Below are 24,495 nucleotides of genomic sequence, written 5' to 3' on the forward strand. Positions count from 1 at the left end.
GCCTTCGGAGCGCTCCTCGCCCACGCTGAAGGGCGAAATGAGTGTCCTCCCCAGGGACGGGTGGGCTGCAGCGCAGGGAGCGAGGGTGAGGGGGGAGAAGGTATAGGAAGAGGCCAGCCAGAAATAGAGCACGGTGTGCGGCAAAGCAGGAGAAAGGGAACAGTCACTGATGCTAAAGGTTCAAATGTGAACGGTGCTTGTGCTATTGTACTGAGGGAGGCTCATTTAAGAACAAAGAAAAGTGGCAAGAAGGTCAGCACTTTGTTAAAAAAAAAAATGGAGATACACATACTGTAACAGAAGAGTACTGACTAAAGATGATCATTTTATGGATTTGTTTTCCATTAAGTAGAAATTTTTGATCTGTACCTCTTAAATTAACAAAGCTTAAGGCCTTACCTCTTTCTTCACACAAGGCATCTGCATATGCATCATGTTTTCACCAGCCAGCAGTCTTTTTTGTGTGGTCTCACACACGTGTTTTTCCTTGAAAAGTCAACAGTTGTCTGATCGCATATTGTTGCATGTCTTGTCAAACAACACTGTCAAAGTTGCGTAACATCCTTTTCTTCCTAATCATGATTATAGCTTGTGCAGCCAGGGTCTGGTAGCGCCTGGCATACTTTGTGTGGAAGGTGTCCTCGGACAAAAGCCTTGAGCTCAGGAAGTCCGTCGTACCAGCAGGACTGCTCTGCTCTGTCAGCATCAAGGCCATGATGCTCCAAGTTCTGTTGCAGAGTCGATGTTAAAATAAATCCGGTAAAAAAAAATCTTCAGACCTAAAGTATTCTTTCAAGTAACTCGAGCATTCTCCCCACATACTTGGCAGTGAAGTCCTAGGGCCCTCTCCAAAGGCGCTGAGCATTGTGAGAAGATCAAAGTAGCAAAGTCAAGATGACAGCCAAGACACATCCATGGAGCAAAAAGACTGGGGAGAAGGAATCCAAACAGCAAAATTGGAGTTGATGAAGAAAATAACAAGGAAAAGAGGATAAGGGAATAGAAGAGCAAGAGCATGTTAGATGGGAAAGGGTAAATGGAGTCAGTGGCAGAGCAGAGACAGATAAAGGCTGAACAGTGTTGAAAACCATCAAGTGACAGGAATTGGAAGGAGTGAGAATTCAGTGTTTGGCAAAAAGCAGATTGAAAAAAGTGACGGTATTTTTAGTGAGTCCAAAAAAATGTAGTTCAAGAGAGATTTTTTTGGAAAAAAAAAAGTGGAAGACTGTAATCAGAACAGATAACACCTCAGAAATGGGGTAAAAGTAAAAATAGTTAGTAAAAATGAACAGCTACAAGAAATGTTCTTTTAAGAGTATGGAGTCACTTGAAACAGGAAAATGATGTTGACTGTGATTTGTACAGGTTAGGAAGCTTTTGTCCTGATCTTCACACGGAAAGAAGACCAAGCAATTGACAAGACTGCAAGGTGTAAATAGGAACACAGGCTGTTTCCCATACCCTTTTTTTGGTTGTGGAGATTTTAATGGGGGAGCTTGAATTTTCTTTAAAGGAGATAGTGTGGGAAGGCAAGATGAAAAGGTAAATTGTCAGCCTTGGCCTAAGATAACTTCCAGAGGAAAGCAGACAGAAAAGAACAAGCTGTAACAAGAACTTGTAAGAGCAAGGCTAGCAGAGGAAGAAATAACACTTAGGAAATTTCCAAAACACCATTAATGCACACCTGATAGGTGTGGGTTCAGTCTCAGAGCTGAAAGGAACAGCAAACGTTAAGAACAACAATTAACTGCCATGCTGACTGCAGAGCTGATAGCAATGAGAAGACGAAGGAAAGATAAAAGGTGCCTGGCTAGATGTTTCTCCCTAGAGAAAAACTAAGCTACACCAAGAGAGATCAGAGTCTCAATTCCCAGAAGTACTTCGGAAGAAATTAGCTTGGTTCAGGAAAACTGAAAAAAGCAGATGTTCAGATCAGACAGAAATTCTAATGGCTGTCAACAAAAGGTCAGTTACTCAAGCTAATAGTGTACTGCAGACGTAAGGACATTCTAACCTCTGTTCCCCTTTGAAATCTGTTTTATTTGCGTTTTGTCCCTTGATAGGCATTTTGTTAACAACATTCAATATCTTTAGAAATCAAAATACGTTGCAGATTGCAGTACACATCCAGAAACAAGACATACTGAATTTCATCCAACTAGATAATGAAAATTTCATCAGTAATGGAGTGTTCTTTGGCTAAATTAGAACAGCAGTTAAAGCTAGCCGTGCTTCAATCCTGTGCATGCATGATGTTTTTACAAATTAGCAAGAAGTTTGAACCTAAGTTTCAGAACTTTATCTTCCTTTTTTTTTTTCAGCTAATATACAGACATGATTAAATGCATCTCTTAAATATTGCAAAACCACAGCTAAAGTTTTAAATAATATGCATTGCACAACAAGTGTTTTTGGGGAAGCTACAGAAATAACTAAAATACAGAACACGTGGCAATAAATTGCACATCAACTAGTTGAAATGTTTATTAAGTTCATTAGGGCTTATCAAGAACTTTTCTAAAAATGTTTCCTTGGTCTAGTAATCAAAGCGCAATAAATAAATAGGAGTTTTGCTATCAACTTGAGCTGAAGCAAGATGAGACCCTTTGCAGTCTCAAGGAAATACGGTCTTTATTATGCTATCTTGATAACACTCTTTGGATTAAAAGCTTTAACAAACATCACCGGGCATGTGATGATCAATATCACTCGAGACACTTGCTACTTTAAAAAAACTTGGAAGCAGTATATAATTAATAATGTAATGCCCAGTTAAACAAACTATTGACTATGTCCTCCCTTTTTGTGCTCCAGAAAATTCCACTCAAAATCTGCAGCTCATATTTTTGATGAATTTCTACAGACTTTCAAGAACTTTTATGGAAGATATTCTTTGGGAGAAGAAAGCATGAAATGAGAGCAGGTGATTTACGACAGCATTTCTTTATGAAGCCCCTTTTGTCACTTTACATGCCATTGCCGTTTCATGTTCTGAGGCTGTCAGAAGTCTCAAGGCTTGTCCGTACAGAAAAGCTGCTTGATGAATGTGTCAATTTATAATACAGTAGCTACTCCAATTAATCTAAGTGTGCAGGGAAACAGCAGATAGCTAGCAGTGTACAGTAAATCCAAAACCTTTCTTAGAGTACACTGACTTCTTAAACAGTTACAGATCTGTGAATTTTTTTTCGTACAATGCCTCACTGCTTTAAGGCCAGAATGTTAATAAGTAGTGGATAGTATACGGTAGGACCATGTTTCTGTTATCGAGCTGTCTAAGAATGCAAGTGAAAATGAAAGTGTAGTTAACATCTCTAAAATTCCTACCCTGTTCTTCAGCCTGTTTAAACATCAAGCTCCTACACTGGATTTGCTCAATCTGTGTGTTTGGGGCATGGAGGGGGGAAAATAAGATTAGTTCAGGTTTCTCTGGGAACAGCAGTGAACTAGGATGATAAACTGTATAATTAAATTGCACAGAAATGTGTAGTTTACACCTGTGGAGATTCCCTTCCAGGGCCAAATACTCTACAGACAAAGTGTCTGTTAAAGTGTTTGTTCCATAGTGGAGAAAGACCTCCATGGAAAAAATACATGAATCCAGGAGGATTTCACTTAATGGCATTCTATACATCTGTACAGGGCCAGCCATTTTGCTTCAGTAGTACATGGTACCAGATTTAGGGCCAAAATCGTATGGGAGAATGCTGCTTGCTCATCTGCCAAGAAAATAAAGGAAACAGATTCAGGCAGGACACTACCTCCTCTTGCATAATTACCTCTGCAAAAGATCCGCACTGCTAACAGACGCACTGGCAATGAGACAGGAAAACAAAAGGCTTAGCGAATGTCTAAATAAAGCTTTCCCCCCACATTTTCCTTCAGTTCTTGTAGAATACTAGGAATGGTGGTGATGCCTGGAGCTTGAACCCAAGGTCTAAGCAGCCCTTGGAAGTTCAAACAGCATGTTGCCCAGCTCTGCTGAGGGAATGACGCTCTCTCTTCATGCGTGAACCAAAATAATCTCAGCTACAGTTAATTGGCTTCCAGCTGGTCGCAGCTCCTTGAGCTGCCTGGGAGCTCTGTCTGGGGATTAACCTGTAAAAGCTCAGGTCGCTCGCCGAGAAACTCACACTCCTCATGCCTGCCTTGGTGTGGGGTGGTGCCCAGGGCTCTGCTTCCCTCCCAGGGATGCACAGCAAAGCCACCTCAGTCTGTCTCTTAACCTAACAGGGAGAACAGCCATATGATTTTTCAAATTGTGTCATGACTTGGACAATTAGCCATTGGACCTTTTTTACTGTGACACCCCTAGGAATTGCAGAGTAAGATTACCAGGACATCTAGAGAAACGGCTGAAGATTAATAATACCGATTTGAACTCTTTTGGTATGATCACATGCATAGTGTGTTTGCAACCAGGTTTGCACTTTCCACACTAGAAAAAGTATTTTCATGATCTGAAGTATCTATCTTTAGGCTACTTTAAAAAGTAAATTCATGAACAAATGCTTTAAACCTTGGTGAGAAAACAGAGTTAATGGAGTAGCTCCACCCCTAGATGAGTTGGTGAGGGTTTACAAAAGTCAGTTGCACAAATTAGTTAAAAATAAAGCAGTGGCTGGAGATGGGGTGCAAAAAATTCGGGACTACAAGCTATTGAATTACTTTTTGTGTCTCATAACAGGAACAGGCTAGCTGAGAACATTAAATTATATTTAAATTCTTTAAGTAAGGATGTTTATAGTTGTATTGGGATAATTCTTGTGAGCCTGATCTGTTTTTGTCCCTTAACATGTTTAACCAGCTTTGTGGCAGTAAAAGACAAGTTATGCTGAAGCTGTGTTTTTTTAGCTGCTTGCATTTTTTCCACAAAAAGAGTCTTTGGAGCCTTTTGACTCAATTTCCAAGCAAAATATCAAATTAGATAATTGGGGGAAAATACATGTAGAAAATATAAGGTGGCAAATGAGGACAGCCTTAGTACAATATTTTTACCAACTTAAATATCTAAAGTTGCAGCTATTAGGCTTAGCTTAGAATACTTCTAAAATGAGAGACCAAGCAGCAGTAATACTTCCACAATACGTAGAGGGTTCTGAATAGGCAATTTGCTTTTTCTGTAAATCAGAACATTATAGTTAGCACGTACTATAGTTTCCCATTGGGTGCAAAGGAACAAAAAAAAAAAAGCCCAAACAAGCAGATACAAAGCATTTGTAAGCAGTGTTCAAGGTGATATATTGCCTGTTTGAAATGACGTGTTTGTACATTGCAGGGTTGGGCTAGTGCCACCTCTCACTTATAATTTGAAAGTCTGTGTTGGTTATTTTCACTCTGTTCCATGTAAGACAGAGCTATTTTGAAGTCTTGTGGAAAGCAAACAAACAAAAAAAAAATCACTGTAAAGTAACCATCCAGCATGAAATTTTAACAGTGTTTGGAAAGGAAACTCAGAAGATCTCTCTCTCAAAGCCCGTTCAGTCAAGCTTTACTTGGAGCTGCTTTTAAATACTCTTCTACTGGAATGGCAGAAACTCCTCCATACCAGCTCTGAAGCCAGATGTGCTCAATGTTCATTTTCATGAAGAACCACTCATAGCTACGAGGCCACTTTCTTATCACTGGGTGCCTGGAAGGACAAAAAAGAATAAATAAAAGATGTGCCAAATTACATGCCTAGTCTGCTTTTTTTCTTTAGTCTAGTGTGCTCATCCAGAATGAAACCTGAGATCTGAGAGTCACCACCAGTCATGTTTTTTGCCTTGCCTTGAAATAAGGTTGATGATGTTCCACACCTCTGTCTGGCAAGAACTACAGCTTAAGGCAGTCAGTGAACAATATCTTCCCCTGTCACAGAACCTCATCTTTAAAGGCAGATGTTGTTTGGTCTCCAGTAGAGGAGATTCTCTGAACATGTGTCAGGGTCGTGTTTGTACCTGTTCAAAGGAGACTGTGTTCTGTAAATATTACATCTTTGGTAACAGTCGTGGTGTGTCAGGAGAATTAATAAAACCAGCTAGCAGGCACAGCACGGTTCCTTCGAGCTATCACCTGCTAGAACCTTCTCATCCTGTATTTCTGTCTCATCTCTTGGGCCTCCCCTTACCACTAGCTCAACGAGACCATCCCCACCAGTAGTGCTGGCTGGAGGTGCCTGGTCCCCAATCCCCCCCAGGTGTGTCTGCAGGGGATGCTGTGGGAGCTCAGCAGTGGTGTATGGATCAGATACAACAGCTCGAGTCACAGTGTTCACAAGAGCTGGGACCATTACTGGGTAAGACATGAGAGAAGACTCAAGCCTTGACACAGCAGCTCTGTCACTGCCTGGAGGCTCTGGAGAAGGGAGGTGCTGTGCCACCTCGCTGTTCTCCCCCATTGCTATTCCTTCACGTGGTGGGGGTTTCTCCCCCAAGCCTGCTCGTTCCCTCCCTCCCCACTATTCTGGGGATGCTGATCCCTCTCTTTTTGCATTTCTCATGGAAGTTTTCTTGCAGAGTTGAAATATTAGCTTTCCCGGTGAACGTGTAAAGGTTGGCTTTCTTTGTCCTGTTTGGAAGCAAGGCCTTGCAGTGGGCTTGGTCCTTGTGTGCTCAAGGAGATCGGGTTTTGGATGATTTTGCCTCCTTGCTTGCAAAGTCGATGGACTTCTTTGGGGCACTCCATGTTTCCACCATGCTTTTAACTCCCTGCTCAGTATGCGCCAGTAGAGGCAGAGTGTGGCCAAATACTTGGTGGGTCTCCCGTGCGTGTGTGTGGGTCATCGGAGCTGAACTGGGGGGTGACCCTTTGCTACCTCTCTGTAACAACGGCCTCTCCACAGCAAGATAGCCTGGAGGCTGGCACACTTGTACGCTGCCATTGGAAGTCTGAGGTGGAGCAGCTCCTGTGCTGGCTGGACTCTGCCCCAGCTCAGCATCCTACTGACCACCTCAGCCTGGCCACTTGTTGCAGGGGGAAGTCCTCTCCCCCTGCAGAGGACTCTGCAGAGGAGGCAGTTGATTTGATGACCTTTGGGGATTTCCCACTCTGAGATGTCCTTCTGAGCACCTGCTACCGTGTTAGGAAATGGGTCTGGCCACTGCTGACGCCGGTGGTCCCACCATGTCAGTCTCACTTCTGCTCCCCAGTGGCTGAGCAGCTGCTGCTGAGGCACTGGTGGACCCTGGCTCAGGTAATAATCCAATTTCTGCAAAGTTTGTAGAAAAGGTTTGTGTGCCAATACAACACCCATCTGTCCCTGGTCCCATTTTTTGCTATTGACGGAGGGGCTCCAGGAACTCTCTGTCACCCTGTCAGCATCTCTTGAGCCCCCCGTCGGCATCTCAGGGGTGTTGCTGACAGAATGTAGCGTTGTTTTGCATGTTTTTGACCAAAGGCAAACACTGACATTACCCCCCATTGGATATATGATTTCTCTGTTGATCTGTTCCCAGATGCTCCTCTCCCTTTGGCTCCAGAAGATGGTGGTCCACCAGAGATGGAGGCCCACCAGAGATGGTGGCTTTGAAGGCTTATATTGAGGGTAGTTTAACTCAGAGTTTTATTCAATACTCCACTTCCCCCCTTGGTGCCCCTTTATTTTTTGTAAAGAAGGAGGATGGAGGCTTGAGGCTATGTACAGGTTATCAGGGATGCAGTATCTGCACCCAGGCCAAGACACCAATGTGAAGGCTGCAGAGACTAATGAAATCTTTACCAATTCCTGTACAGCCATATTAAATTAGTTGATTTTACTGCAGATTTGCTGGTGTCTCACAGGTATCCAGAGGAGTCATTCAAAATGAAGTTATTTTTGTTCTAGCACCATGGCCTGCTGGATGGTGTGTAGACAGGTCGAGGCTCACATCCTACTTCTGGAAGCAGCTTATGGGCCTGCTGGGGGTGCAGCTCAGTCTTTCCACCTGCAGCGAAGCTGGTGAACCAGATCCTGGAGCAGTACCTCTTTTGTTCTATTAATTACCACCAGGATGACTGGGTCTCTCTGATAGTACTGGCCACATTTGCCTCTAACAGCAGTGTCTGCTCTTCCACACAGTCGGCCACTGTCATCCCTGTGACCACCCAGCTTCTCTGGCAGCTGCCCAGGGGTTTTGCCCTGAGGACTCCATCCAACAGTTGCAGCATATACATTTATTTCTTCCAGAGCATCTGAAAAAAGCAAAGGCTGCTTACAGACACGACGCAGATGGATGTTGGACATTGCAGCTGGGGACTGCGTTTGGTTGTCCTGTGAACATGTTCGTTCAGTGCGGCCCTCTTCCTGTGCTCGACCGCCATTACCTGGGCCTGTATACAACCGAGTTGGCCCGCCATTTTGTTTGCAGCTTCCTCATTCTCTCAGGATTGCCCCTGTTGTTCATGTCTCCCTCTTAAAACCTGTTCGCCCAGATCCCTCCCAGCAGGCCAGAGAGAACATTGCGTCTGGGCCATGCTGGTTCCCAGCACATCCCAGTTTCCCCGCAGTATTTGATTCACTGGGCAAGGTATGGCCTAGAGGATCATCCCTGTCAGCCAGTGTTGGAGGTGCATGTCCCAACTAAGGTTCAGGCTTTTGATGCCTGTTACACTGATAAAAACGGGTCCCACTGGAGGGTGTAGGGGCACACCCTGTGTGTGGGGTGGATGGTGTTAGGGTTGTGCTTGTATCTGTTCACAGGAGACTGTGTTCTGTAAACGTTATGGCTTCGGTAGCAGTTGTGGTGGTATGTCAGGAGAGGTCATAAAACCAGCTAGCAGGTGGGGCACAGTCTCTTCAAGCCACCGTCTGTTACAGCCTTCACGTCCTGTATTTCTGCCTCTTCTCTTGGGCCTGCCCTGGCAGCACACTCATTTATTCTTCAGTGTAGCTGATTTGAAGGTGTCAAGAACTGCAGTGCTGGGAAGCAGGGTACAAATTGTTTCATTTTTACATTGCGAAGTTTCCAGGAGATGAGAGCTGATGAATTTTGTTTCCAAACCATGAGGTCTGGCCTCACAGAAGCCCACAGGCTTCATCCTGCAAATGGGTGTGACATGGTGCCCGAACGCAGCAGAGCTCTGCTCTGTCTCTTGTTAGGGGGCTGTGGATAATGAGTACTACTTGTCCTGAGGTGGGATGGATTACTACATGTAGTGTCCCACTTGACAAACGCACCCTGTATTTATAGAATCTCCTCGCAGCCACGATTACAAAACACATGGTCTACTGGAGTCTTAACATTTACCAACTGTGTTTCCACACTTCGTTACCTCAACGGTTAAAAGGAGCTTGCAAAGCTCTGCCTGTAGTTCCAGGCAACACAGGAGTCAACATACTCCGTGGCCCCAAAGTAAAGATCAGGCTTGTTGCTTCTCAGATTTTCTGTACCAAATGGCTGCATCTATGTATTAGTCTCAAAACTGCAGGTTGTACGATACTATATGCATATCACATACAGACCTAGAAAACATTGCTTGCTTGGCAAATTCCGTTTCCTCTGGAGGCACCGTGACCATCTGTCCTGTGAGAGTCAGTCTGGCGCACCTTGGATCCTCCGGATCGACTACATTTTTTCTGTGCACAGAGAAAAATGCTCATGTGTAATAGCTTATCTTCTTTGCTTTTGAGAAATACAAATATAAAAGCTGCAATATTTTCTCCAACCGTGCAGGTCTTTTCTACACTCAGCTGCAACATTCAGGGAGGCTGTTGAAGAAATACTCACCTGAAAGACCTCTACTGTAGAGATTTGCTTAATCTTAATTCATGCTCTTAAAAACTGCATTAATATATATAATTTTAAAATGTGAAAATGGCAGTTTTTCCAGACCTACGTACAGTCCTGAATTCAGGATTCTGAAGAGAATTAGTGAGATGATTAATAAGTATGTGTATATGTATTTGCATGTAATTTTTCTTTCTGCCTACCCTGGAAACTCAGTTCTTGTTCATTTTTACCCATTTTTCAACTGCTTTACATTGCTTTTCTTCACACACACACAAAGAGTCAAGTAAAGTCTATTAAAAAAAAATCAACTGCCTTCATCCTTCAAACTGAGACAGGGTAGGTACTTGTTGCTTTTTGGCTCTTTCTATACAGTATTAATAAATAACTCCCATTAGTAGCTGTGGGACAACTGCTGACTCCAAGGTTTACAATACAATGATATAAATCATGAGTAAACTGACAAATTGCAAAAAAGTTTCAGGCAATGACTGCAGTGGCCTGATCCTGAGACATGCTGAGCAGCCCCAAGGTCCATTGCCAGCACATTGAGACTGCTCAGCATAGCCCAGGACTGTGTCCCCACGTGAGAACATAAGCCCCGAAAACTACATTAGGAAACAAAGATTGCATTTCTTGTTCTCCTTGTTTTAATCTGAAGCAGCGAATCACAGTAAATTACATCTCATCTGTGTGCAATTTTACGTAAAGATCTCTGCTCGAGCCCTTTAGCCTCAACTGTGTGCAATCTGTAGTGGCTTTTATTTTTTTTTTAACTCTCAATATGTGCCTATTGCATGCAGGAAACATATGGGCATCCTCCTGCAGCTAATTTAACACCTGCAGATTCCCCACAGATGGTTATGAAAGACTGTGCAGCTTACTGGATAAAGTGTCTGCTTTTATAGATAGGACCAGGAACAGAAATACGCAAGGAAATACAACAGGCTGATTGATACTCGGCTATGCCCAGTAAGCACTTGGCACAGTCTGTAGCCCGAGCTCCAAAGAGCCATTTGCAGTCACATCATCTCTGGGATGTTTTTTCAGCATCCTGTTCGGTCTGGAGCTGCCGTTCTCTGAAGGTGGTGCCCAGCGTAACGATGTTTGGACAAACTCCACTCATACTCTTTTTCCTCTACCACACCGCATGGGAGGAAGGGCGGCCCCCAAGGATCAAACTCAGTCTTTTTGTTCGCATCAATAAATAATGGTCTGATTTTCTCCAGTACATTTTTTTGTTATTACTATGAAGCAGTAAATGGTGTTCTGCGTACCTGAAAATCCACATTGCCTGCCCGGACACTGGGTTTAATTCTCCCAGTGTATATTTGCAGTAGAAACTTGTCTACACGGCCGCCTTGGCGTGCTGTAGATCAAGCTCCTACCGCATGCTGACGATGCAGTTTCACATCCTGCTTACAGTGGTCCGAGCCTGTCCTGTCCCGAGCATTGCGGCTCTGTGCCCCAGCGACACCTGTGCTTCCTCTCACTTCCCTTGTTTGGGTGCTGCGGGGCCGTTCGGTCTGCGTGATCCCTCGGGCAACCGACCCATCAAAACGAGAATAAATATCAGCATCATTTTGACTAAAACGAGGGAGGAGATGGTCATGTGTGATGGGAACAAGCTGCCATTTAAGACCAGATGAAGCTACAGATAAAACTGCACTTTGTGATGTTTCAGGTTAAAGGTGACCTGACATAACAGCTGGCTCTGGCACTGTGCAGGCTGCAGGGTACCACTCCGTGGGGTGCCTCGAGGCAGAAAAGTAACCCGCTTTTTAAAAAAGAGGGAACAATTTCCCACAACTTTAAATTCCCAGAGCTCATGCCAAGGGGGCAGGATCCTGTCCTGCACCGAGACACAGGGGAGGGGCAGAACTGCCCCTTTTTATGTTTTCAGATGAAGGTGGCTTCCTCCACTTTGGAAGTGGGATAAGCTGTCCACTGAAAGGCACTCTACGTGGGAATCAGCTCGCCTACAGCAGAAGGATGAGCTGATCCCACACACAGATCAGGACCTGCAAGTCCAGCAGCTAGGGCAGTGCAGAGTCTTAAAGTCCATTTGAGTCATCCTGACCTACTGCTGTTTCGTGCTTAATCTCAGTACTGTATCAGTCTCAAAAATACAGAAGGGGACTTCTCCCTAGCAAAGCTGCAGTTCAGGCGCTTGTTTTCAACTGATAACCCTTTATCTCTGTGTATGAAACCACTTCCTCCAGAGCCTAACAGTGCCATAAACAACTGAAAGCTGGGAGAAGCACGAGTACCTGCAACCGCCTTTGTCTGGTACAGCTCCTAGGTAAGATGGTGCTAATTACTTTCAGGGAGGAACTAGAAAGGGATTGTTATTAAAGGATGTCTTCGTTTCACAGAGCGGATCAAGCAGATAAATTCGGGCGTGGTCAGGAGCAGTGAGACATTTTGGTTTGACGCCTTCTCAGATGAGAATTACTCGATCTTTCTGTGCAAGTACTCATTTATTCTACAAGCATACTTGCCGATTTTTGAGTAGGCAATTGACTTGGCTTGGCACCTCTGCTCCTGGGTTGTGGATGCTGCCTTCCGTTGTCGAGAGGTTTTTCACCTGATAGGAGTGTCAGATGTGGCTCTTCCCTGATTTACAGGAAAAACTGCCCTCCACATGTTTAGCTGATGACAATACAGCCATATCTGGAATCTTTTCATTTTATTTATTTATTTATTTATTTATTTTCCTGACTCCTTTTGTTTGCAGTTTTCTGTATGCTACTCTCTCACGTGTCAGGGTGTTACACTAATTGACACACACAATACTGTCGTTCCCAGTAAAAGTTATTCGGACTGAATTCTGCACAACAGAAGTTTATTTTTCTGGGAAATACGGCAAACAAATTACTTGTTAAAAACATGCGAGATGAAGTTTTGGAAGAGCTCAGCAAGGACGACGATACATTTGAATCTAGTACACTGTGTTATTACTTTGTTGGCTTTGCATTTAGCACTGGCTCTTATCGTGGGTTTTCTGTTTCAGAATAGTGACCTTGCGTTCTAATCTTACATTACCATTAGTATTTTCTTTATCAAAGGAGCCCTTCGTATTCTGAAGTAAATCTGTTTCTTCATCATTTTTGGCATAGGATTTCCTTAATAACGTGTGATAACTTTTATACTTTCTAAACCATCAAAGATCCCTAAGGTTACTTCTAAAAGTACTTCTAATAGTTAAATCACTTCTAACTGTATTGTGAACAGGTCTTGAATTTTCATTGGTGCTACTGGTGTAACTAATCTAAACACAGGCTTTGTTTCCTAGGAGTAAAGGGATATAGCTCATGTTTTTACTAAAGACATTACAGGGATATCAGGGATAAATTGGTGTATTTACTAAAATAGTCCTCCTTCACATCTGTTGAGGTCTAGTCATGCATTTACTAGTTCTTTATTGCCTTCTGTCTAAATAAATACATATTCAGCTCTCAGCCCTTGGGTTTGTTTTATCTTGTTTGGCACAAGGAGAAGAAGGTGTGCAGAAATGGCTTTACATAAAATTTGTGCACTACTGACTGGGGACATGGGGGAGGAAACCCTCAATGGCTTCTAAGGCCCTGGGCAGAGAATCAGGTCCTCTGTAGCCCTGGAGAGGATTTCATGAAGGCTACGGTAAGACGTGAACTGAGGGGAAGAGAAAGTAGGGAACTGTAGTAGGAGACAAATCAATAGGGAACACATTTATTTATTTATGCTTATATGAAATATATACACTTTGTTGCAGAAATCAACTGAAGCCAGATGACAATGGAAGAGGATTCAGCTTATGCATTTTATAAGAACACGATGCATTAAGAGAGGTTCTCTTAATTATTCATCTGATTTGTGAAGAGAAAATTGATCATCTCCGTTCCTCTGCTTGGTGAGCAAACTACGTATGCAAAGTTTAACCCAGTCTGGGCACTTGTCTCTTCTGGGCACGTGGAGTTAGACAGCGAGCTGCATTTGCAGCTGGCCTACAGAGTGCCACCTTACCAAGGTGCCAGCGTTACTGAGCTTATGGACGAGCCTGTGTCCAAGTGAAGTATGTTTCCTGACAATGATGGGGAGCACGCTGATGATGAACACACCCCACTTATTCTACTGCATAGCACTTCTGCACTTTCTAAGTCACGGTTCAAGAGTGGTTCAGGGTAAAGACTGCCACCTACTCATTAAATTGTTTATTACACTAGCCATCTCATAGATTTTAATTAGAAGGTTCCTGCACCAAAACCATCTAAGTGCAGCTGTGATGAATGTATACTTCAGGCTGATGCAGTTAAATTGGCTCGCAAGGTGAAGATGTTGGGACTTTGTTAGGACTCCCTTCTGCAGCTGAGATCTCTTGATCTCTGCTTTGACTGTCGATGCTCTGTCCCCTGGTTTCGCTGGATATTCATCGTCATCCTTGGCCTCTGCAGTCCATTAGTGAGCTGAAACAGATCTGGCACAGATCAGCAGCAGTAAAAGCAAAAGAAGAGTTCAGGAATCATTCAAGAAGGAGAGTCAGTGTCCCTGAGAAGGAATTGCTAGGAAGAAGGTGGGAGGGCTCAGTGATACTCCAGGGACTGGGGGAGGAAGCAGAGGCCTATGGATGGGAATCGCTCTCTTCTTTCCCAGCCTGCTTTTCCCGTGGAAGAGCTGCCATCCTTTTCCTCCTCTCCCCTGAGGAGACAGGACCTTCCACCATTCCATGAAAAAACATTACTTTTCTACTTCTGAGCAGAACAGAAGAGAGAAGAAGCTGGGAAAGAGCTTTCTCCTATTGCAGAAAGGGAGAGCCAAGAGCCAAGAAGAAAGCCTTATTTCTACTCTTGCTACTTTAAAGCACCTCGTATGTGGCGTAAGGGCAATGGGTGTCCACACATCCTCACCCCTCCTGCAGCGGCAGCCATGGCCATACGAAGCCATGCCATTTGGAGGTGGGGACTGGCTGAGGATGCACTTGCTGCTGGCACAGCTAAGCCCTGCTGCCTCCCACTGACACAAGGCAGGCACTCTGTCACCCTGTAAAGGACCCCTGCTCACCCTGCCCCAAAATAGGAAATAGCTAGAAAGTAACTAGTATGGCATCATAGGATTTTTTGTCCTTTTTTTTGTCCATTTACATGAAGGAATGGAGGAAATGCTACGTCCTCTGAAAACTACTGTAGACTGCATATAATTTTGATTATTAAATTTGATTAATTTTGAAAAGCTAGTTATCCTTCTCATTCATTTTATTTTCTCTTCATTAACCGCTGGAGTCTCTGAGGCAGACGGAGTGTATCGGTGCTGCTAATCTGCGTGGCATGAACGTCAAACAAAATCTCCGCTGAAAGCAATTTCATAATCTGAAAAGCTGTTGCTGGCCTTCAGCTGGATATGGCTGAGCAGTTTCATCCTGCCCTGCTCTGACTTTGACAAGAATATCTTTATCAGCCATGTCTGAGAGCCAGCAAAGATGGTTAAAAGACATCTTGGCTTTTGGAAGAGCTGTCTTGGGAACTGAAGAGTGCTGGTACAGTGGCTCTTCTGCATTTAAGTGAGTCGGTATTCATAGACTACCTGTTTGAATGTTTTAAGTCATTCTGCTGTTCCTAGAAGATAATAATTTCTAGAATGTTTTAATTATAATTTATTACATGAAGTCAGTCTCTTTGTCTATCTTCGTCGACAATAACAACTCATTTCTTTAGCTGAACTGTACGTTTCAGCCAGGAAGGTTTTATATAGTTTAACCACAGACAATTCACAGAAAAAAAAAAAAAAAAGAATCACAGCATCAGCTATTTCTGTAAGCAAACTCAGAGAAACACATATTAGTGCTCCAGACAGGGATTTTGGGAAGTTGGTTATTTAAATATACAAGGAAAAAAAAACAGTAATTTAGAGCTGTATTGTGTGCATTGGGTCATGATGATAGTAGGTTTCATATTTGACTTTCTAATTTGGTATCTTCCTGAATTTTTAAATACAGATTTTTCAGGAACTGCTACTGACATAATTATTTGCATATGACTAAAGAGGACCAATATAAATACCAGAAATAGAAATGTGTCTGCCACAGAAATAGGAGGTGGATCTCAACTCCTCAAAAAACGAGGGATGGATGTCTGGATTCAGCCTTTGTCTTCTGCACGCATAATTTCTCCTTGTGTGAAGGCACAACGCCAAATTTCTTTGTTATATTCATCCTTGCATTAACAGACAGTGCCCAGAGGCAGATAAACGTTGGGCGGCCAACAGACTCCTCAGAGGTTGCACCTGCCACCCATTGCGGGTCTGTCTGCCTCTCAGGATTGCCTAGGAATAAAGTTAGAAATTTGTGCACGCCAGCGACCAAGCACGCAGAAGGGACCCTCACCTGCTGAAGCACTCTCCTCTAGCAGTCCTTCCTGTGGCCTGCTGCTGTCCAGAAACGCTGGAGATGCCTTAGCCTGCTCGTGCTGATCAGCTACCTCGAGCAGTAGCTGAAATGCGGTGGGTAGAAGGGCTCTGAAGGAGCCAACCCTGATGCAGGTCGTAAAACAGCAGAGGCATCTGGGTCACTCAGAATCACTCCCAGTCTGCAGAGTGGATTTGAAACACCATCCTCAGGTTAACAGAAAGGCAAACAAACATACGGACTGGCCCTACAGCTCATCACTTTTCTTTCTTTTCCCCTTGTGTGAAAATCAGTTCATGGCAGCCGTGTAACTGTTCCTCCTCTAGGAAAGCTGCATTTAGTTGGTCCCTATGAACGTGCTGAACCTGATGTCAAGGAGACGACACATGTTTAAAATTAATTGCCTGTTTTCCAGACTGAAGCTGTAATGAGGCAGGCCCAGGAGCTTACTTGGAAAGAGAGATCCTCTGAGCAGCTTGTGTGTTGGGAAATTCATTCAGAACAATAGCCCCTCTATTCTTTACTGCAGGGTTCAGTCTCGTTCCCTCTGAAATCTGTAAGAATAGGACTCAATCTTTTCAGTTTTTATGTGCAATGGGCATGCCAGCGTAGTCTATTTATAGCCCTGAACCATTTAATTTTTCTTGCCTCTATTATCCATTTATCAGCCGTCAGATCAGTTGCTAACTAACCCTCTCCGTAGACCGAGCATCAGAGGGTGTCTGCAGAGAGGCGCAGCTTGTCTCCCTCTGGGAAATGGAAATCTCTGGGTCAGAGATGAGGAATCCAGGCTGTAGCTGCAACAGCATAATGTCCTGCAATTGCCGCCTATTGCGATGCATCGCCGCTCTCTTTCTTCCGTTATTAAAAGTTGGTTTTATACTAGCTGGGGCTTTTCAAATTTTCTCTCCAGCTGATTAAACATTAAGGCTGGAAAACCAGAAAGGCCACCCGTTATTCCTCACAGCCCCACAGGTGGGAATATTTATTGTCCAGGTTTGAAACTTGAGTATGTTCTGAAACAAAACAAATGAAATTCGCTACTAAATAAACTTAATATCAAACTGATGTACAGGCACACAGGCCACTTGATTAGATACAAGACTATTGAAATGTCAGCTGTGTTTTCTTTCTAAAGGCCAGAGATTTCTTTTGTATGCAGTAGGTCAGAAGCATTTTTCAGGAGAGTGCCAAGTGCTCCCAAGAGCATTGACTACGGAGCATTGACTACGGGCATCAGACAGTTTTCAGTTATTTTAATTCTTACAACTCAGAGTAGGTTAATAACGAAATTCTACCAAAATTCTACATGAAAACAGGCTGCAGGGCCAAATTCATTGCTGGCGTACAAGGACGCGAACTTTCTCACGTAGAGCATTATTCGTTTAGCTATTCTGCATACTTATTTTGGAATCAAAACAATTAACGTTGCCCTTGCCCCAGAGAAAATTCTGGTATTAAAACCATCTATAGATGACACTTCCCTTTGTGACAAAATCTCCACAGATGCTGTCTTAATACCTAGCACAGTCCGAGGTCTGCCAGAATAACAGGTCTTGCCTCTCGTTTAGCCTGAGTAAAGAAGAGAAAGAAACCTGCTGGACAAAAGCTAAGCCACCATACGAAGCCCTGCGCTGTGGATGTTCCCTGCGAGGTTGCTCTCCTAGCTTAAAATGTAAACTCATTTCTGACCCTGGTTACATAGGGGAGGGAAAGAAGAAAGTTAAACTCCCAGTGCCCACATGCTTGCTGACTGTGAGACGGCCCCAAAGCCTTCTCACTTTCCTAGCTACCAAAAATGCAAACAGCAGCTCACCAAATGCCCCAGCTTTTCACTCTCTTTATCTGATATTTTTTCCTTTAATGCCAACCAACGTCTGTGGCAGACGAGAACTCCAGAAATAATGAAAACCAAACTGAACGTAATGACAAAATAAATAATGCAAAGAGCAGTGATTTGACTCCAAATCTCTGTACTCAGTTCAGCAGTGAGCTCAATATTTAGAGTATGGTTACATGCTAGAATGGGGGTGTCATATTTTCCCTCACCTTCTCCTCTCTCCTCTCCTTTGTGCTCCTCTGGCTTTTGGAGAGCTGCTGCAAGTTGCTAACCCAGCAGAAACCTAATCCAGCAAAAAAGGGAAGAGGTTTCTGGTAGGTTACAGAGATAAAGCAGCCCCCTCGATGGCCACCTCGATGGGTGGGACTGGCTGGCCAGGAGCAGCACCAGGTATGGGACGGACAGGCGGAAGGACCAGCAGAAAATGTGATTGCCATCACTGGGTTAATCCTCTTCAGCTTTGTATTTGAACTCGAGGTCAGACAAATCCCAGAGCTGATGTAAGAGAAGGACGGAGGCAGCATGTGACCAGTCCTAGGGAAGGAGGGAGTGCAGGGATGTGGCCACTGGTAATTAGCGTGGCCTCAGCTGTCTTGGGAATAGGGGGTTAGCTGCCTGGCAGTGCCCAGAGTGCCGCCGTGCAAACTCCAGGGTCTTCTGGCACGTTAAGCAACAGGGCAGGGGGGTGTTCGGGAAATTAACAGATGCTTAATAGGAAGACAGTGAATAAATATTCTTGAAAGGTTGTGATGTGTCTGATTTTCATATTTCTATAAATCATGAATCATTTCTCTTTTGCTGGTGAACAGGCTCTTTCCAAACAGGTAAATCAGGCAGCAGTGTTGCTAAAATATGAAAGGCAACGACTTTCAAAAGCAGATGTTTAAAGTCAGGGATGAAAGGCCACACTTTGGTGCCTAAATGGGTGTCTAACTTTCAGAAGTGCTCATCACCAGCAGCCATCATCAATGGAAGCTGCTCTGAGCCTCTGAAAACAGGCCATCCATGTAGGTGTTAGGACGCAGGGCTTAGCTTACATTTTTAAGCACCTGATCTAGATATTCAGCTCATTATTTGATTCAGTGAAAAAGCTCAGAAGGCAGGAATAAGCTTCATTAGCCCTTTACTAAAGAGCTGATAAATTTAATTACAGTTTGAAATGGTTAATTCAAAATATTTAATGAAATCGTTTTAATAAACAAACAGAACCCTTCTCATCGTAGCTTCACCACTCTGTTGACCTTCTCATCCACTCAAAGCTGAATTACCTTAATAAATGATGTGATGAAGGGTACATACTGGAGGTGACGTTGGAAGAGCCTTGCATTCCTCAGGAATGGGATGTCAGCCTGAAGTCACTCTTACTGCTGAGGACTAAGTAACATTTTGTTTTACCACCACAGAACTCTTAAGAAAACGAATAGTATATTCTGGAGACAGAGAGGAGAAGCAGTAACTACCTTTGTATTTGCCATTCACTGCTCTTTTTCCAGTGTTCTTTTCAGCTTGCAGGCTTGAAATTTGAGATGACCCAGCTGGGGGTTGTCTTGGGGTAAGTCTGGGGTCTGGTTCTTGAGACAAAACTCTCTTCCCCCAAAGAGGACCTTAAGTTGAGGTAAACACTTCCAGTCTCGTTTCTTTCTGAGGCAGCCTCTAGTCACCAGTTCTTCTATCTATTTCCTTGGAGTATCAGCTAAGATCTGCTTTGCTAATGGAGTCCTGTCTGACAGAGTTTTGGTGTCACCTACCTCGTCACGTAAAGAGGCCGTTGGAAATAACACTTCACACGAGGCCGACCCAGCCAAGTCTGCCACACGTTTGACTGTAAACAAACATATGGCGCAGACGTCTTTTCCAAGGAGACAAGCATGGCGGGGAAAATTGTATTGTCTTTGAATTTACATACATACACTTTACACATGTAACACTTCGGTGATCTAGAGTTCCTCATTGTACACATGGTAAGGAGGAAAGAACTCATCTTTTCATCATGCTGTCTCTGGAGAGGCGAACCTGGGGCTGGCTACAGACCTAGCGTCCTTTATGTGAGGGATCATTTGCCTATTGTTTACAGTATACAAGGAGACAAAAATTTATGATGATACCATATTCATCTGTCTCTCTGAAGAGATAGAAACTGAGTGACTGAGTGGCACGAGTGTAACTTGTGCCTGAGATTCTCTTCTTGACCCTGGAGAGCTACAGCTCCACCAAGGCAACCACCAGGGCCTCCAGAGCTGCTCATCAGAGCAAGGGTGTCTGCTTCACCTTGACTTCAAAAGCCCTTGAAACTCTACTGACTTTATGGACTAGGTTGCTGAGGCCTATAATTGGATCTCAAACACTTGGATGTTATGTCAATACCTCCAAAAAGAGATCAAAGTTTGGCCATGCTAATGTGCAAGTTGAAGGCCTCTCCAGCTGTTGATGTTGATACTTAAACGATACTACTTAAGTGATACTTCTGCTTTTCTTTAAGATGTTTTACTGGGGCAACTTACTGCAAAACAAACCCAAGGAGGAGCTTGTAGCTGATGGTGAGAGCCAAAAATAAGAACAGGACAGTGAAGGTGGAGAGCCAGCACAAAGCTGTCACTGTTTCATTCTGAGGTCTGTGTTTGTTCTCACCAAAGCTAGTACTGGACATACAACATTTCGTTACCTGCAGAAATTTCCATCCGCCTCTGGCAGGGTCAGAGAGGCCACAGGATCCTTCAGGAGATCCGCCACAACATTATCCTTCGGTGTCACGTAGAAGAAAGGGATTCCAGTGCTGTTATTGACAGGACCGTCACTGATAAGCAAACAGTTCCCAAAGGGCATACCTCGGATCTGCAAAATCCAAAAAAGCAGTCATTGGCATGTTTGCATGTAGACAGTTCACAGTGTTGGGGATTTCCTGAAGGGTTCTAGCAGAAAGGACAGCAATCCCCAACTGCTCAGTCTCCTGCTTTCTGTTGTCATCATGAGACAGACCATCTCCTAAATTAGATCTCTCTATCATGCTTTTGTGAAAACAGGTATCTCCTCTATTTCCTTGTCTCCAGTCCTGTCTAACAGACAATAGGGAAGATTTCTGTTTCCACTGAGCTTAAAGGAACTACCAAGTTAAAAATGCCATCAGCATCAAGAAATGTTTACTCCAAAACAGTGCTGCTACCTTCTCTCAAAGCAAAAAGGAAACAGATCCTAAGTGAGCCTCGATTCAGCCTGCTTTTTACTCCAATTTTGCCTCCCCTTTTAGACATGATTCAGAATGTGATTCCATCAGTTTGCCAAGAGAGGGGGGAAGGCATTTCAGCTAGAATTGTGTTTAAAGTCAGACTGCACGTCAACTCGGCCGCCTGGGAGGGAACCTCTGCCCTGGGAGGGGTGGCAGCCACCAACCCGTCCCGCCACGCAGCGAGGAGCCAAGTCCTCAGCAAGTTCCCTCCCAGTCACTGAGTTGTGTAAATACCTAACGATGGATATAGCGCATACGAGAACGTCCTTACCCGGCAGGGACAAACATTAATACTCTCTGTAACGATTTATGTTTTTACTATGCCTTTCATCCCATTACAAATCGCAAGGAGAGATACTTACTGAATTATTATTTTTGAAGTCTTCATGTATTTCTTCATGGTCAATTAGACGTTAAATAGTAAAATTATCAGTCAATATATTAATTCAATGTAACCGGTAAATCCTTTACAGCAAAATCAAATTAAGTACAAGTAGTTAATAAGAAAACCCTGGATGCTGTTATTACTTGGATTGCAGATGTTTATACGCCTTTACAATTGGAAAGTTCATGGTATTTATAAATGGTCCTCGTGCATGCTAGTAGGAACGTTTTAAGTTCCAATGAAGCTGCATAATGCAGAAACTACAAATACCTGTTTGTTACTAAGAGTCACCAGGTAAAAAAGCAGTAGCTGTCAGTTGTATCGCAGGACATGTTCGCACTGCTTAAAAATTCTCGTTTTTTTTTAATGAATGGCTAATTTAGAGTGGGCTTTGTAGAAGAACTGTGATCACAGACGGCGTAACGCAACACTCGGCGCACAACACCCCCTCAGCAGCCACAAACTGTATCGCGGCTCGGGCTTTTGCGCGCTGTAATTAGCCACAGGTAACTGCAGAGCCCGCTAAGGCTGCAACCTGCCGGGAGCCTAAACCAAGGGTTTTGTGATTTAACCGAGGAGTTGATCTCTCGCCATTTACCAGGCCCTCCGACGACCTGACGAGGCACGGCAGGCTCCCCGTCAGCAGGTACGCACCTCACCAACCTGCCCCAGCCCCGGCTGCGGGGGGGCGCCCCGGGCAGCCCGCGGCCAGGCTCCGGAGGAGGGCGGACACCGTAGTGCGGGTCCCGGGCTCCCCCCGCTCCCCAGCCCCGGGGGTCTCCCCCCCCGTCCCCGTACCTTTCCGTGGGCGGCCACGAAGCCCCAGGCGTTGTGGCGGGCGAGGAAGCGGGCGGCGGCGGCGGCGCGGCCGTGCCGCCGGTAGGAGAACATGGCGGTCGGGGCGACCCCCTGCCTCGGGCGCCTCGCCGCCGGCCCCGCGTCCTCCCGGTAAGCCGAGGCGGGGAAGCTCTGCTCCCACAGCCCGCCCGGCTCCTCCAGCAGGGCGGGCAGCGCCTCCTCGGTGGAGGAGCTGTGCAGCTCGCCCGCCGCCGCCTCGGGCAGCGGCCAGGACACCGAGCTGACCACCACGTAGCCCCCCGCGCCGCCCCACAGCAGCCCCGGCAGCCACCACCACCACCGCGGCCACCACGCCGACATCTTCTGCGGCTGCACCCGCCCGCAGCGCCCCCCGAGCCCTCCCCGCCGCCTTCCCTGGGGGACAAGCTGCTGCCTTGGGATGCCGGGGGGCGAGCGACGGCGAGATCCCAAATGTGAGGGAGGGAGGGCTCGTGGAGCTCGTCTCGGTGTGGAAGTACGCGGAGGTGCTACTCAGTGAGGTGGTTGGTAGGGGAGGAGGTCTTCGTGAGGTGAAGACTGGGATGTGTGTTGGGTTTGCATAATGGACCTGCCCTGTAAGGGGTGCCTTGGCATCACTGCTCCCCTGGGCTTGGCAGGAGACTCCTTTGGTACAGCAGTGCAAGTGCACAATGATACAAAACCTGTCCTCGTAACCTTTCATTGCATTCGTAGAATCATTAAGGTTGGAAAAGACCTCCAGGATCATCTGGTCCAACCATCCCCCTAGCACCAATGTCACCCACTAAACCATGTCCCTAAGCACCACATCCAACTTTTCCTTCAACACCCCCAGGGACGGTGACCCCACCACCTCCCCGGGCAACCCGTCCCAATGCAGGTTATTGAAGGAGTGCAGGTTCAGCAGGAGACAGGGAGGAACAGATCTCACAGGAGACTCTGCCTTTCACAAGGCTCCCAGGTGCATCTATCAGACCTCACCATCTATACCTGTGAAGGACAGGTCACCACGTTGGTCTGCTGCTTGATCGCCTCATGAGAAGATGCTGCATAACTAATCTTGAATAAAAATGGACTGAAATTTTGAGTATTCTAACTTATATTTTCCGCTGTGTTTATTATTACTACTATTATTTATTTATTAATTTATCTTCAGCATAATAACCTGAAGGAATAGTGAAAATGGGTATAATGGGCCTTAAGGCTGAAATTAGTTTTTCAGATTGTGAAGATACTTTTCCAGTGAATATGATTTCACCACCAAACACTTAATCTTACAAGTAAAATTGAATACGCTGCTACTGTGCCTTTAGCACGTGGTCCTGACTGCATATGCTGTGATACCACTCTTTTATATATTGATTCCCACTTCGGTGCTTGAGCTGAGGAGTGTAGATGCAAGGAGAAAATAAATAAAGATTTGCAAAAACAAAATGAGTGAAAATTTGATAAGCTCCTCAGGAGTGCTTTTCTCTAGTTCAGGAAACATCACTTCTTAAAATAACGAAGGAGTTATCCCTTCTTGAAATAAGAAGACATGCTCTTCAAAACTTTTTTTTTAAAAAATCTCAATTCTCTGGTGTTTCTCACATGACCATTAGTCCATTTCCTCATGCAATCTGCTGCAGGTGCAATACAAATTTCATACTCTGTATTTACTATTTCACATGAATTTATTCCAGGGTTTCTCTGTAGAGATTCTTTGCTTGTACTCCACTTGTAGAGCAAGTTCAAACAACTTAGTTTCTGACATAAACAAATCAATAATGTTATACACAACCTATTTTATTTTAGTTAATACAATTATGCCTGAGATATTGACTCTTGTATCCTGCAGAAGTGGGAAGCAAAGCAGGATTTTTTCAAGATGTGGAAATCAGTGCTAAATTCTATATGTGATAAGTATCAGTTTTAAACTATGTACTGTAGACACAAAACAGCATTGATCCAGGGTCATTAATCTATTCCGCAGCTTCCGGATAAATTTACCACAATGACTTCACGTGGGTCTCCAGCTTCACTGATAACAATAAGTACACTGATAACTGATAAGTACAAGGAACAAAAATAAAACACAAATATTTCACCTTTTTATTCTGAAGTTTTATTCAGATAAACTCAAATAACGAAATCACGTGACGACTTAAAGTAACCATCTTACTAGCA

At 44.5% G+C, this 24,495-nt stretch overlaps 1 protein-coding gene across 5 annotated transcripts; it reads right to left on the reverse strand.

Annotated features, from left to right (window-relative positions):
- Positions 1-267: 267 nt before the first annotated feature.
- CREG2 (cellular repressor of E1A stimulated genes 2) lies at positions 268-23,096 on the reverse strand. 5 transcript variants are annotated; one of them, XM_083820596.1, is made up of 4 exons: positions 22,312-22,829; positions 20,568-20,737; positions 9,422-9,535; positions 268-5,632 (listed from the first exon to the last, which is right to left on the reverse strand). In XM_083820596.1, the coding sequence occupies exons 1-4, from the start codon at positions 22,669-22,671 to the stop codon at positions 5,485-5,487; spliced, it is 792 nt and encodes a 263-aa protein (XP_083676722.1). In that variant the 5' UTR covers positions 22,672-22,829; the 3' UTR covers positions 268-5,484. The 5 variants fall into 5 exon arrangements, 3 of the variants coding, with proteins under 3 accessions (XP_083676722.1, XP_083676723.1, XP_083676724.1); XR_014578248.1 differs by lacking the exons at positions 268-5,632; positions 9,422-9,535 and adding exons at positions 13,384-14,131; positions 16,045-16,246 and having other exon boundaries at positions 22,312-23,096; XR_014578249.1 differs by lacking the exons at positions 268-5,632; positions 9,422-9,535 and adding exons at positions 13,384-14,142; positions 16,045-16,246 and having other exon boundaries at positions 22,312-23,096.
- Positions 23,097-24,495: the final 1,399 nt, after the last annotated feature.

Source organism: Anser anser, assembly GCF_964211835.1.
Source record: "Anser anser genome assembly, chromosome: 1".
Classification (NCBI taxonomy): Eukaryota; Metazoa; Chordata; class Aves; order Anseriformes; family Anatidae; genus Anser; species Anser anser.

What these genes read in the sequence shown, in the direction of transcription:
- CREG2 (XM_083820596.1), bottom strand. Translation starts at nt 22,671, where the DNA reads ATGTCGGCGTGGTGGCCGCGGTGGTGGTGGTGGCTGCCGGGGCTGCTG. An exon ending in TCGTGGCCGCCCACGGAAAG is followed by an intron (nt 20,738 to 22,311) that starts GTACGGGGACGG and finishes TGGATTTTGCAG; the next exon opens with ATCCGAGGTATGCCCTTTGG. An exon ending in AAGCAAGCAATGTTTTCTAG is followed by an intron (nt 5,633 to 9,421) that starts GTCTGTATGTGA and finishes TTGTCCTTCCAG; the next exon opens with GCACCCAGTGATAAGAAAGT.